Below are 15231 nucleotides of genomic sequence, written 5' to 3'. Positions count from 1 at the left end.
TGTTGTGACATGCAAAACTCCCCTTAAAATCAATGGGAAAGCCTCACGAAAATCAAAGGCAGAGTATTTGCAGTGTTGGTGTAGCTGTGTTGGTCCTGGGACATTACAGAGACAAGGTGGGTGAGCTAACCTGAAGGAGAGCTCTGTGGAGCTCCAAAGCTTGTCTCTCTCACCAACAGAAGTTGCTCCCATAAAAGAAATTACCTCCCGCACCTTGCCCCTCCAAAAGCAGGATATGACTAATATGCCATAAAAATGATCAGTTTTGGGTCCAGTGTAGAATTTATATTTAAATATGTCTTCTTAACCCTATCTATCATCTATCTATCCCTATACACCCCATCTAATCTCTCTATCTATCTAATCAGCTACCAAAGGGGCAGCCACTTGGAAATAACTAAGTGTGATCAAAACGGATAGTTTACAAGAAAACCTATGAAAACCTTCCTTGTAGAAAAACAATTCAGACAAAAAAGGGAATCTCACATTTAATACAAAATCCATCTATATGGGGAAAACATGAGCGATGCATTAAAACAATGAACCCCAGAGATGACTAAGGCAGACTTAAGGCTAGATAATGTTGGCAGAAAAAGAGTTAACCTTTTTAAGCAGCAGACCCAATGTCTTATCATAGATAAGGGTGCATTCTAGTGGCAAAATCCATGCAATGCAGGCAGTCACATTCATGCGGGAGCTGAGACGCAACCTAAGGAATATGGAACTGGGCGGGGGGGGCAAAGGGGACGCTGATATTTCATTTAAATCTCATGAAGAAACGGTTGATCCCTTTCAATTTCTCCCTCTGTCTGAAGGCAGCATCACTTAGTTGACTTAAAGAACACAGAACCAAGCCCCCAAAACCTGTTTTTTGTTGCCATTGTTGCTCAAGGTGTATTGTGTCTGTTAACAGCAGTTCTGGAGTGTCAGGGGATCGGGTGATGTATTTATTAGTGGAGATTTAGTGCTACAACAGTTAATCTTTACAAATAATTAATAAGTGCTGAAGGACTTTGTTGTGTGCTAGTGTGAAGGGATGTGGCCTGACCATTTGTGTTTAGGAATGCTGTGTCCCTACCAGAAGTCTGGCTCTTTTCACATGAGGGGGTGGGCAGGGGAATTTATGGGGCAGAACAGGATTGAGATAAAATGTACAAATTGTGCTTCGCGTGGCAAAATTCCCCTTGCTTTCTGGCATCCTGCAAGGCACAGCTCACTTTTCCAGAGAGGAATCTAACACAGTTCTTGCAGTCGGCCTATCCCTGCCTTATGTCATGTTCATCCTTCAGTTTTATTAACTCTGTGTGTTTTCCATGCAAGGAACTTGTGTCAGCAGCACAGGTGTGCATGCAAAGGAGAATATCTTTTTATCAGGTGTACAGCTGTGTAATCGCACCAGTGCACAGTTAGGAATGTTCTCTGCTCATTCTGTAGCTACAGTCTTGAATAAGTGACTGTGTTAACACGTGGTACATACATGTCATACTTACAACTGATGGACTCCTATGCACATTGTCTCCCTTATTTAGGGCCCAATCTGGAGGGGTTCATGATGTCTTGGTGATGATAAGTACTATGCCTGATAGCCAATGTTTGCAGGATTGGGCCCTGCGTGATTTAAAAAGTCATTAGCACTTCAGTGGGAAATCAGAACAACAGAGCACTCTGCAATATCTCACAGACAGACATGCCAATCCCGTGGAAAAAAACGCAGAAATTGGGCTTGGTTTTGGCTTAATTGGCTTGTGAGTTGCTTGTTGGCTAGCTTCTGGCTTGTTGTTTGGTGTAGCTTGTTGCTTCTTTTTTGTGATCGGCTCCCAGCAAGCGGGGGCAAGGGATGGGGGAAAATCAGGGGTAAGGGGGGGGCAATCAGGGGTAAGAGAGGGAGAGACTCAGGGGTGCACACCAGGCCCACCCAGTCCCAGACTGCACGCCGGAGGGATCTAGTCACATAGAGTGTTGGGGTTCTTGTTTTGAAATGGGACTAGCTTGATTTTTGGCTTATTGCGAAAGTCGGGGGGCTTATTTACCGTGTGAAAGTTGGCAACTGTGCTCACAGAGGCTCCCAGACAAATCCTCTCTCGGTGTCTCTCTCAAGCTGCACTCCTACCCGTCCAGTGTCCTTGGGGAAATCGGAACAAGTTCTTTTCGTGACCCTTCCTTCGCCCCCACCCCCAATTATATTATCGTTGATCGTTGCCCCGGGGGTTTGAAACCTAGAAGTCAAAATCTGCAGCCCCCACCCCCAGCCACTCTGCGTGTGCACTGCCATTGCCCGAGTTCTGGCACCCATCCAAGCTGAGGTGTCATTGGGATCTCAAATTGCAGCTGAGGGCTGGCAGGCAGCCAGGGCAGTCTATTTAAAAGACAGCCCTGCTCGGCAGTATTCAGTCTCTTTAGAAACTTCTCCGGGGGGAAAGTGTTGAGAGATCTACAAAGTGGAATTTTTTTCCTCCTTTTTTTTTTCTTCATTTTCTTTTTCTTTTTTTTTTAAAAACCCTCTTCTTCTGCAGCCTTTGCAAAAAAAAAAAATCCAAACTTTGGCAGAAAACTTTTCTTGACAGACCTGGAAGAGGAGGGGGAGGCAAAGAGACCCAATCAAAACACAAAAATGTGCTTTCAACCAACCTCTCCAGCCGCCTAGTGCTACCTGCTCTGCAGTATTTCAATATTATTTGCTGCACTCCTGCCAGGCGCCCCTGCCGCAACATAACTTTGCTCCCCAGTTGCCCTCCTCGCCAAGCTTTGGAAAACTGTTGGGGGCCCGGCGGGGGAGGGAGGGTTTGGGTAGCAGTCACCCCCAGCTCCTTGCTGGCTTATGATTTTTTTCCCCCCCACAACCTGTTGCAGCAGCTCTCAGCCTTGCAACCAGGCTTGTGCAATCTGAGGCCAAAAAAATCATCATTCCCGGGACTTTTTTGGTGCTTTGTTTTTTTGGAGTTTAGAGGGGGATTTTTTTCCCACCCCTCCCTTAAAAAAAACCAACGTCGCATCCTCGCTCCTGGAAGATGCTCCTGACCGTCTGCCTGCTGCTGGGCATGTGCCTGGGCTGCTCCCAGGGCCTGGGCTCCTTCGTGCACTGCGAGCCGTGCGACGAGAAAGCCCTGTCCATGTGCCCGCCCAGCCCGGCGGGCTGCGAGCTGGTGAAGGAGCCGGGCTGCGGCTGCTGCATGAGCTGCGCCCTGGCCGAGGGGCAGTCGTGCGGCGTCTACACGGAGCGCTGCGCCCAGGGGCTGCGCTGCCTGCCCCGCCAGGGCGAGGAGAAGCCGCTGCACGCGCTGCTGCACGGCCGGGGGCTCTGCCTCAACGAGAAGAGCTACCGGGAGCAAGCCAAGCTGGGTGAGTGGCCGCGCCGGGGCCCGCCCGGCCGTGGGGTTTGCACTGTCCCCCTGTCCTCCCACCCCTCCGGCGGCAGCCCCTGCTGCGGGGTTTGCACCTGCCCCCCCATGGCATTGCACCTGCCCCCGGTCCTCCCACCCCTCCGGCTGCAGCCCCTGCTGTGGGGATTGCAACTGCCCCCCGTGCTCCCCAGCTGTGCCCCCATGGCATTGCACCTTCCCCTGGCCTCTCCGCTGCAGCCCCTGCTGTGGGGATTGCACCTGCCGCCCCCGGCTCTGGCTGCACTCACCCCCGTTCTCCCCAACTGTGCCCCCTCCCATGGCATTGCACCTTCCCCCTGCCCTCCCACCCCTCCGGCGTCAGCTCCTGCTGTGGGGATTGCACCTGCCCCCCCCGTGCTCCCCAGCTGTGTCCCCCCCCCAAAGCATTGCACCTTTCCCCGGCCTCTCCCTGGCTCCAGCCGCGCTCACACAGCCCCGGTGCTCCCCAGCTGTGCCCCCCCAAGGCATTGCACCTTTCCCCTGCCCCAGCCGCGCTCACACACCCCCGTGCTCCCCAGCTGTGCCCCCGATGGCATTGCATCTTCCCCAGCCTCCTCCCCACCCAACCCCTCTGGCTCCAGCCCCAGCTGTGGGCATTGCACCTTTCCCCCGCTCCAGCTGCGCTCACCCCCCCATGGCAGTGCACCTTCCCCTGGCCTCCCCGCTGCAGCCCCTGCTGTGGGGATTGCACCTGCCCCCGGCTCTGGCTGCACTCACCCCCGTGCTCCCCAGCTGTGCCTCCCTCCCACGGTATTGCACCTTCCCCCTGTCCTTCCACCTCTCCGGTGGCAGCTCCTCCTGTGGGGATTGCACCTGCCCCCCGTGCTCCCCAGCTGTGCCCCCATGGCATTGCACCTTCCCCCGTCCACCCCACTGGCTGCAGCCCCTGCTGTGAGTATTGTACCTGCCCCCCTGGGCTCCGGCTGCGCTCACCCCCTTCCCCCGTGGCATTACACCTTCCCCCTGGCCTCCCCCCGCTGCAGCCCCTGCTGTGGTGATTGCACTTGCCCCCGACTGCGCTCAGCCCCGTGCTCCCCAGCTGTGCCCCCTCCCATGGCATTGCACCTTCCCACTGTCCTCCCACCCCTCCAGCGGCAGCTCCTGCTGTGGGGATTGCACCTGCCTCCCCCCGTGCTCCCCAGCTGTGTCCCCCCCCAAAGCATTGCACCTTTCCCCTGCCCTAGCCGCGCTCACACACCCCCGTGCTCCCGAGCTGGGGCCCCCCATGGCATTGCATCTTCCCCCCAGCCTCCTCCCCACCCCACCCCTCTGGCTCCAGCCCCTGCTGTGGGCATTGCACCTTTTCCCCGCTCCAGCTGCGCTCACCCCGCCCCATGGCATTGCACCTTCCCCCTGTCCTCCCACCCCTCCGGCAGCAGCTCCTGCTGTGGGGATTGCACCTGCCCCCCTGGGCTCCGGCTGCGCTCACCCCCACCCCCATGGCATTGCACCTTCCCCCTGTCCTCCCCTCCGGCGGCAGCCCCTGCTCTGGAGATTGGCAACTGCCCCCCCAGGCTGTGCTCACACCCACACACCCCGTGCTCCCCAGATGTGCCCCCCATGGCATTGCACCTTCCCCGTGCTCCCCTGCTGTGCCCCCTTATGGCTTTGCATCTTTCCCTCTTTGCTTCCCCCCCCCACACACACACACTCCAACCATGCTCACACTCTCCTGTGCTCCCCTGGCCTCCCACCCCGGCTCCAGCCACACTCAGCGCCACCACCCCCATGCTCCCCTGCTGCAGAGTGTCTGCTGCCCAGCCCCCTGCAACGTCTCCCCTTCCCCCCCTCTGGGGATCCTCTCCTACCCCCTCTCTGTTCCTCTCCTCCTGCTCATCTTGCTGCACCCTCTTCCCCTCCGACGGTACCCCCTTCACCTACCCAGGTTGGCTTCTCCCCCAGGGCATCCTCTGCCACCGGCCCCTCTCCCCTGGTCTTCCACCTCAACCCATCCCCTGAAAGCTGCTGGTTCCCTGGCCCCTCCGTCCATCCTCCCCGAGCCCGTGGCTCCTGCGTCCTTCTTCCCTTTTCGTATCTGCCTCCCCACCCCCTCTCCCTTGGCTTGGCGGCTAACTTGTGCTTTGGAAGTGAAGCAATACAAGCCCGAGCCTTCCATGCCAAATCCCCACCCATCCAACCCTTCAGTTCAGCCCCCAACGCCCGCAGCACGTACCCCTCCACCCCCACCCCTTCCAGACCAGCTTTTCCAGCTTGGCTGCTGGAGGTCTTCGCTGGGCAAGGAGCGGGAGCAGGTGCATCAGGGAAAGGAAAACCCAGATGCAAAATGAATGCAAAATAAAAAATTTTAAAGAAAGCCAAGGTGGTTTCGCCTTTGTAGGGTGCAGAGTGCATAAGGCAAAAAAGGAAGCAGCATTTCCTTTGATTATCTCCAACTTTGGGATCCTCTTTAGGGTGACCACCTGGCCGTGAGTTCCTTGATTTCTCCCTTAGGGTGACAACCCATCCCTCGTTTTCAGATGTATTGAAATGTATTAAAACTGATCATAAGAAGCATTTTAAACGTGAAACTGGAGCTTATGATAATTGCACTGTATACCTGAGGGCAGTCGCCATGGACACCTGAGAGAAAAAATACATGATCTGCGAAGGGAAACACTATTTCCCTAAAATCTCCCTTTAAATAAAGCATTATCCCTGATCGTTCATAGGGTTTTCCCTTATTTCCATGAGCCCTGTCTAAGATCCAGTAGGATCCTGTCTTTCTATATCCTATTTGGGCACCTTCGCCCACCAAAGCGGAGCGGAGGGAGGAAACACTTCTAAAAACCCCCAAACTGCTTATGCAAAAGGAAAAAAATCATTTTTTTTTCCTTTTGCCAAGCCGCTCGTTGCATCCGTGCATCGGCGATTTGCAGCTTATCCCTTCTAACACCCAATAAATCTTTCCACTTTTATTATTTTTCCCCCCTTCTGCTGCTGCAGGCGTTCGCTGCTTTTTATTTGTCTTCCTTCATAGCAAAGCCAAATGTATGTATTTCACACACAGACAAAAAAGCCAGTCAGGCTGTCTTTGGAGCAGTTTAAAGGCACAGGCAGGCCACTTGCCTGCATCATGCCGAAATGTGGATTGGGTCTGTTAAGAGGAAGATGATAAAAAAGGAGCTGATTTCCTGTCTTGGAACCCAATAAACTGAGTAATAATCCGGTAATGCTGAAACGAGGTGAAATATCCCCATGCGCCACGTGTGTCACGCATAGCATTATTTCCTCTTTTTGTGTGTACATGTGTGTACGCCCAGTGCAAGAGGCTGAGCTGGGCTCAGCTGGGCTCCCTACCTGCAGTTCAGTGTAACAACAGTGACCCTTGCAGACAGATGGCACCAGTAACACTTTGACTTTCCACTTATTTCTCAGCAAGGCTGATTATTCTCTCTCTCGCCACCCTTCCCAAGGAATCCAGTCCTATAGCAGGTGCATAGATATGAACCACTTGGCCGGGCTTCCTTTAATCGGCTTCCTTTTTCGTCCTGTAAGGCACTTTCGGGCTCTGGCTCAGGCAGGAATCCAGCGGATGAACGGGGTGAGAGAGAGAGAGATTGGATTGAGGAGTTGTTTTTCTGGTCTCCTAGTTGCCTTCCACCCAAATCTTGCAGGTGGTCCCATCGGGAGCTCTGTTGGTTTCTCAGATTAAGTGAATAATTCTGAAAGTCTGAACTGAAATTTAGAATAAAACAACCGCCTTGAGCCAAGAAATGCCTGGATTGTATTCGAAGGGAGCAGCAGAGGTTGCTGACTTGCGAGGTTGTAAAAATCAGGAATTTTTGAGGACAAGGAGAAATGAAACAAAACAAAAAACTCCTCGTGGCTTTTGAGTGGTAGAGGGTGAGAACAGAGAAGTATATTTTCATAGGCATGTTACTAGGCAACCAGGGAGGAAAGAAAATGAAGTTTGACTTGAACTTGCTGGCCTCTGCCAGTTTGGGCAGAAATCCGGGGACAATGTGTCAGGGAAGCTGGCCTGGATGTCTATGGATGTCCAAACTTGGCCCTGAACTGAGAACTGCTGCAAAAGAATCAACCGTGTCTAACTAAGTGACAGTCGAGAGGGATGGATTCAGCTGCATATTTATTTATTCATGCTCTTGCAGCAGGTCTGTTTAAATCCACTTCTCAGAAATATTTTTTTCCTCCTCCTCATCGTTATGTGGATAGACAGCTAATGTGGTGGAGATTATAGCATAGGACTGGAAGGCAGGGGACTTGGCAGTCTAGTGGTAGCTCTGCTATAGACTAGCTGTTTTACCAGGGGGCGAGTTGACTGGCTCTCACCGTGCCTCAGTTTCTCCAACTGTAAATTTGGAATAATGATACCTGGGAAATGAATCTACCTATGTACAGGCTACATTCATTAATGTTTATAGAGAATTCTAAGTGTCTTGAATGAAAGCCGCAACAGAATTGCAAAGGAATATCATGTTGTCCGTTGTTAATATTACTGGTGCTTAAGTGCCAATGTGATGAGTCCCTGTAAAAATACTCTATCATCAAAGGGATAGCGTCCTTACCTTCAGAACTGTAACTTACCCCAGTGACATTTACAGGACTGTAAAAACACAAGCAGCATCATTTATGTAGCTCGGTTTTTAAAATGTGCCTGCTCTTTCCGTTTTTGTTTCACGGTTTGCCACATCCCACCACCACCGCCTGTTGACCTCAGAGACAGAGAGGTCAGAGACAAGAACCAGAGTGGAGTTTACTGGCCAAATACAAGTCTACTGACTTGAAAAAGTTCATGGAAAAACAAACGTGGCCAAACATTTCTCTCTCTCATTTCTTCTTTCTTTCAAGAAAGAAAAAATAATCTCTGTCAAGTTTCCTTATGAAACTCTGAGCCAATGATAACTGTAGCTGCGAGGGAGAAATCCAGAGCTCGCTTTAAGAAAATGCATTTTGCTGTGTCAGCTTAAACAAGACAGGAGAAGCAGTGGGTGTAGCTACATTCTCTGCAGCTAGTACCAGGTTTAATTCTTTATCATTCCCTTGACAGATTTTCCTCTCCCTCTTTCATGCTCTCAGTTTAAATGTGCTTTAACACGCGGCTGGGTTTAACAGACACACAGCAGCTGTAAATGAGTGGCTGGGATATAAGAGGGGCAGGTGTGCCACTATAGACAGGAGAGCTGGGGTGAACTGGGGTTAGATCTAAGGGTCAGGGTCAGGGCAAGGGTCATGGGAGCAGGGAACTATGTACACACTACAGTTATGAACATGTGCTGTCCATAGTGATCTGTGCTGAGTGGTGAGTTCTTTGTGTGAAGCTGAGACCATTAAAACCCTTGAGATCTGAAAGCTAAAGCTAGTAGCAACAGGCCTGGAGCTCTCAGAGCAGAAACAGGAAAAACTCCATTTTTCTTTTTGATCTAAAGTTTAAAAAAATTGTGAAATCCATCAGCTGCAAGCAAGAAGACAGTTGGTTTTTGTGGTGCGGGGGGTGGATCAAACGGGAAGGGATGAGGGCCTCTTGACGGACAGATTCTGCAGTAGCCTAGTTTTTAGAGCAGGAACTAGTTTATTGAGTAGTTGATCCAAAAAAAAAAATTCTGCCTAATCCCACCAGAGAAAAGATGCATGGCTGTTTGAGCATTATATAGACCAAATTCTGATCTGTCTTGCACTGCTGTTAATCTGGTGTAACTCCACTGACAGCAATGGAGTTACTCCCATTTTATATGACTGGAACTGAGAGCAGAATCTGACCCTATATGTGAGCCTAAGCAAGTTTGAGGGAATCAAGAGGAAAGTCAAGGGCTCTGGCCATGCAAAGACTTAAGCACAGGCATACTTTAACCACACGAGTAGTCTTACTGTCATGTCAATCACTGAATAAAGTCAGTCATATGCTTTAAGTGTTTGTAGGATCACGGCATAGGAACACACACATGGGGACCGGAAGAAGGGGAGATAGACACTGTTGTAGGTTCTTTGCTGACTTAGGTTAAGCTCACCTCTGAACCGTTCCTAAGTATATTGTAGCTGTAGTTAGGGAGTGTATATTTATAGCCTATCTGCATTGATAAAGAGAAGAGAAGCCCCAAGATGGCCTAATCTGCTCCACGGAAGCCAGGCACCTGGCTGACAATACCCAGCATTCTGGTTTCTCCTTATGTCCACTGAAAGTTTTACCTGACGGCAGCGACGGGGTGGATTTATGAGGCTTCCCATTTTCCTCGAGAGTCTCTATCAGAGGCAGGAGAGCCGGGGAAGAGGCCCATTCCAGGGCGGCAGTTCCTAGGGTCTTGAGTAGGATTTCCAGGGCTCCCTGTTCTGTTAGGCAGTAAAGAGGAAAGAGTCACACCGACCTGTACAGCACAGCCAATAACAATCCCCTATTCGGCCCTCACTTACCAAACACCTTCCAACCCTGTTGAAGTCAACAGGCAACTCCAGCGGTGTAAAGGAAGCCAGAATTCACCCCGAACGCACACGTTACATCTGGGTATACCTATATCTTATTACATATATGAAATGTGTCTTTACTTGCCCACACCTATGTATAGCTACTCAGATATGTATGGGACTGTATAGTATTCTATAGAAATACGCACATATACACTCACTCATCTATGCAATAAGACATAAATAGAGAAGCACTGTGTGCATTACTATTAATATTAAACATCGGTATTTAGGGTAGCCCCCGGAAGCCCCTGTTGGATTGGGGCCCCATGGTGCTAGGTGCCCGGTGCTGTCCAAATGCATAGGAAGAAGAGCCCCCAGCCCAAAGTGCTCCCAGTCTAGTTCAAGACAAGACACAAGGGAGCTCAACAAACAACAGAAGGGAAGGGGGAGAGCGGCTAAAGGCGGCAGCAGCAGCAGCAGCAGCAAGACCTTGTGGTTATGCCATCCAGCCGTGTGCACAACTGGATGGAGCTGAAATCATATAAGGTTTTTTCTAAACTAAATAAATAGCACGGATCCCCTGCTGGCCTCTCTCTCTAGCCGCTGAGAGTTTGGAGGTCTGACAGTAAAGTGGGGGGGGTTAAGGAGAGGGATTAGTGGGAATGGGAGCAGGTGTCTGTCCGGGGAAGTTGTTCCACCCAAAGGGGTGGCAGACAGAAAACACGGACATGGCTGTGGTGAGGGAATCTTGAACTCAGTGGTGGAGCTGAAGAGGCCGGGTGCTGCAGCAAGAGACAAGTGTGGGGAAGGAAGGGAAGCTGTCAAGAGCCTAGGAAGTGAAGCCATGGAGCTTGAACTTAGCATGGGAAAGCCAGCAGAGGGATTTCATGACTGCGGCAGATGCGTTTTTCTACGGGCCCGAGGGCAGTGATGTGGGTGCTGGGGAGAGGAGAGGAGAGGGCCGGTGAGAACAGAGAGCATGGAGATGCTGAGGAGGAAGAAGCAAAGATGCCCTGGGGGAATCAATTATACATTTGCCAACCAGAATAATATATGGCTGGATATGCAGTAATAATCTGCAGGGGTACATAATGCAGGTAGAGACTGAAATTGTCTCTTTAGCCTCAGGTCAGGTCCTGTATGGGCAGCAGCAAAGCAGGCATCCGCTGCCCCCTCAGCTACAGAGACCACGTCTAGCCAGGAGATGGGGAGGGTCTAATCCCAGGCCTCGGTGCTCGAGGGGCAGCTGATGTCAATACCTGTCCTTTGAGACCACCAAGCTCATTGAACGTCGGCCATGAGATGGAAAGGATTTTCAGTCTCTGTCATCATGCCCTTCCTTCCCTCCAGCAACATGGAGGTGAAACGCACCCATGCCTGGAACCATCCAGGGCCGTAGTCCTTCAGCAGGTGTCACTGGCCAGGGCAAATCTCAGTCAGGTGTTACTTTTTAAGTAGCTCTTTGAGGCTGATGACCTAAGGGGGCGCTGGTGTTTATTTCAGTTCATCTGCTTGTAATTTGTTCCTGCAGGTGGCAGGATAATATGCTCACTGAAATCCACGGCCCTCTAGAGGTCTGTTTGGTCAAATTCACCCGCAGGGAGACTGATCTTTCAGAAAATGGCTCTGAGTTCCTTGTCCCTTTATGTTTTCATCAGGGCCTGCTACAGACTAGTTCTGCCTGTTACACAGTCACCAGCTTCCTGCTGATACAGCTCTACAGACTCAAGCTGAAGCAAATAGGGAGGTTTGAACCTCAGCTGCACATGAGGCAAGAATCTGGCCATCCGGTGACAGATGCTAGTGACGGGTTAACTTCACGCTAGGCCTCCAAAATTTGCATGAGTAGAATTTGCAGGGCTACCTGTTTGTTCATGCAAAGCCCTGGTCCGTGCACACAGACACAAAGGTCTGCAATTTATTAAATTGAGACTGGGTGTTTTCCTGAAAGATCTGCTCTAGGAATAGGTCTGAGAAAGTGCTCTGGTCTGTGTTATACAGCAGGTCAGTTCTGGTCTTGGAATCAGGGGAGGTGGAACTATTTGTATAGTGGGGGTGGTGAGAGCCATTGAACCAAACTGTAAACCCTTTATATAATGGAAACTACTTCAAACCAAAGAGTGCGGCGGCACCCCTAGTTCCAGCAGCTATGCTTGGAATCTATGAATCTATGTGCAAGCAGGCACAGCCATAATGTTTTTAAAGGTAGGAGCCCTCTTGGAGTAGATAACGCTCAAAACTTAATTCCCCCTATAGGTGACTCCTGGGGAAGTCAATGGGAATTCCACATGCAGAGGGTTTAAAGGATCAAGCCTACTTGCAAACAATACTCTAATAACGATACTTAATTAAGCTTTTCCCTAACACTTTTGTTCTTCCAAGGATTTCAACTGACTGTTCAAACATTAATTAAGGCTCACAACACCTGGTGAGGAGTGAAAGTTCTATCCCAAGAGAACTGCCTGGTGTGATTGTTTTAGCTTTGCTGATGGGGATAACCAGTCTGGGTGTTGTTTAAGGTGGAGAAGGTCAGTCTGCTAGGTATGGAATGCAGTAATTACTGAGCTAGCATCATAGATTGAGCTTAAAGAGGCACTTTTTGGTCAAATTTGGTCCAAAAAATTGATTTTATAAAAACAGCACAAATGTTTCTATTTGATTTGTTTTGGCTTTGATCATTTGTTTGTTTAATTCAAGTGGAATCTGTTTTTTTAAACAATCCTTCTGCTCCCTCTTAATAACCCAAACACCACCGCCTTGCCTTAGGACATGAGAACCAGGCAGTGAAACTGAAAATGTCTAGAGGCAAAAGTGAAACTGACCAGCTGGTTTTCATTTTTTAAGCCCCAAGAAATGCAAAAAGTAAACAAGAATCTTAGTGAAAAATTAGTTTTGTTTTAAAATTTCTAAAAATGGTTGTAACAAATGTAGGTGTTGCTGGTAAAATCTGTTCTTGTCGTATGATTTTTTATCTCATTTGGAAACAATGCACGTGGATAGACTGTTTGTACACAATTGTGTAGCACATAATGCAGTCATACAAACTGTTTCATGGCCTCTGAGGTCATAGAAAGAGGCACAGTTTGAACATAAAACACTTTGCTAATTCCAAGAAGATATGCAGATTTTTCTGGAGGAGCAGTATAGAAAAAAAAAGTGTCCTTTCCAATCATTCTATTGGATAATTTTATGACCAATGAGGGCCTGGTAGTAATATATGGGTGTTCTGTTCTCAGGCTTCAGGGTATAAGATGTTCTCCGGATACCAAGAGAGTTCTGTTCCTCACTATACAGCTTGGTACAGACAGCTAAGTGCATTATGGATTGTTGGGGTGCTGAAGTTTTGGGGGAATAGGAGTTGCCTTGCTGTGAAGTATCAGATATGAGTTATTACCGCAGGCAGGTAGCGGACCTGATGGACCAAATATCTCAGCTAGATTTACTTCTCCTTTGTACTAATTGGCCAAACCATGTGTCGTGTTATACAGCGGTAGCCTAGTGAGACATCTTCCTACCTGGTGTAACAGACGACTACGTGTGCTTAAGGACAAATTATGGGGCCCCCTTGTGTGGCTTCCCTAGCCAGGAGCCCAAGGCGGTACTTTATGGATTGGCCAGCGCCCAGCATAGTAAGGGGAATGCATTTTGCCAAATGGTGATTAAAAATATCCTGTGGTCGGTAAAGGATGAATCAACACAATGGATATTTTTTCCCTTCCCTTTCTACTCCTGTGGGTCTCCAGCGAACTGGCCACCTGCCTGTATCCACGTGACCTCTGCAGTCATACAGCCAGACAGTGGGTTGTGTCATTCCCGCCAGCCCTCATGAGCTGGATTGGGTCAGTGTGGGGATGAGAGACCCCCTCGTGGTGCTAGAAGAAGTGGTGGTGGAACGCAGTGTGTGACACCCCCTCCTTGAGAGCCAGTACTGAATCCAGTGCCAGGTTGGAAGTAGCAGGGAGTTAGTACTGCGCCAGTTCCCCAGCACGGTGCTAGGGGGTGCTGTGCTGCGAGAAATGGCGCTGGTGATGCGGGCCAGAGTCGATACCGTGTTCTGGACACTGTGCTGCATGCAGTGCTCTCTCTCCCACGGTTCCATCCAGCTGCGGCCGTTAAACATCCAAAGGCATTTTTTAGAAGAGCTGGGATGTCGGCCCTGGAACGTGGCCTGGGTACTGGCGTTATCTAGCACAGGTATGTACATGGCCCCTATCACCACAGCATGGGAGCCACTCACAATCTTTGATCTCACGGGGAAGTCTCCATCCCTGGCAGTTTTTTAATCAAGTTTGGATGTTTTTCTAGAAGACCTGCTCTAGTTCAAACAGGAGGTATTTCAGGGAAGTCCTGTGGCCTGTGCTATGCAGGAGGTCAGACTAGATCCTCACAGTGGTCCCATCCAGCTTTAGACTCTGTCTCTGTATTCATCTTCTGTATTCATCCCCCATTCACGGGGCAACGGAAGGATGGAGAGGGTAAGTGACATGCCAAGGTCACACAGGGAGTCTGTGTCAGAGGAAAGGATTGAATCCATGTCTCTTATGTTTTGGGGGATTGTAGCACAGACAGGGAAAGTGCTAGGAAGGATTGGGGGTGCAGGTTCAAATCTGGCTTGGGAAGCAGAGGTTTCAGTCTGCCATAAAGGAAGGGAGTAAGCATCAACCTGGGAGAGAAATTGCCTAGGGTGGCAGCCAGGAGCAGAGTGAGTAGTAAAAGGATTAAATTGGCTGAGCGATTTCCTGCTGATGAGATCTATTAGAGAGTAGAATCGTTTCCCAAAGGAAGAGGCAGAAAGCTGGTTGCTTGCAGCGTTTAATACCGAGCGGCACAATCTCACGCTAGTGCAGAGGTGGGAGCGGATCATCCAACCGATCTTTTCCACCCGACTCCAGGGACGTCCTTGAGAGTCAGGCTGGAGTCCCAGAGTGGAGTCCTGTGTGGTTCAGATGCTGAAGGCACAAGTCTCTAGGTTAAGTTTCTCGTTGGGTTTTACTTCGTCTCTTCCAGCGCATGCACCCGCCCGTTTCTTCTGCAGGTTGATAAGGATTGTGCTCGCTCTTCTCTGCCCTCCTCCTTGATAGTGCTGGTGAAAGGTGACAGCGCGAAAGACTGAAATCCTCCCTCTGTTTGTCCCCAAACCAGCACAAGATTCCCCCATGCAGTCCCCTTCCAATGCACCTCACCCCTTTAGGGATGACGCAAAAGTTCAGTCTCCATGGCCCACTGAGTGCTTGGCTTCTCTGCTCGGGCTGGCAACAAGGGCCCCATGTATTAGAAATGCTGGATTTTGTAATGTGGAGACCTGTCCACCAGGAACAGGCCTGTGATTCCCCACCCACCCCCTCCTCTACCTCTCCTGCTCATTTCTACTAGGCCACGGAACAGCTGTCAGATGATAACAGCTTTCACTCACTACTTGTCTGCCTTGGAATCAAACCAGGGTCCGGGAGGTGAAAGGCCCCCTATCCCGTTACCAATCCCCAGAGCTTTT

The 15231-nt window shown here is 50.2% G+C and overlaps 1 protein-coding gene across 1 annotated transcript in view; it reads left to right on the top strand.

Moving 5' to 3' along the window:
• The first annotated feature begins 2406 nt into the window (after positions 1-2406).
• Positions 2407-15231, top strand: part of IGFBP5 (insulin like growth factor binding protein 5) — a 29713-nt gene continuing 16888 nt past the window's right edge. The window contains exon 1 of the mRNA XM_039495421.1: positions 2407-3339. Within this exon, the coding sequence (XP_039351355.1) occupies positions 3009-3339 (331 nt within the window). The 5' untranslated portion in view covers positions 2407-3008. The remainder of the gene's footprint in view (positions 3340-15231) is intronic.

The sequence above is a fragment of the Mauremys reevesii genome, linkage group 11, assembly GCF_016161935.1.
Source record: "Mauremys reevesii isolate NIE-2019 linkage group 11, ASM1616193v1, whole genome shotgun sequence".
In the NCBI taxonomy this organism is placed as follows: Eukaryota; Metazoa; Chordata; order Testudines; family Geoemydidae; genus Mauremys; species Mauremys reevesii.
Note: the sequence above shows the minus strand (reverse complement) of the source record. Positions and strands in the feature narration are given on the sequence as shown.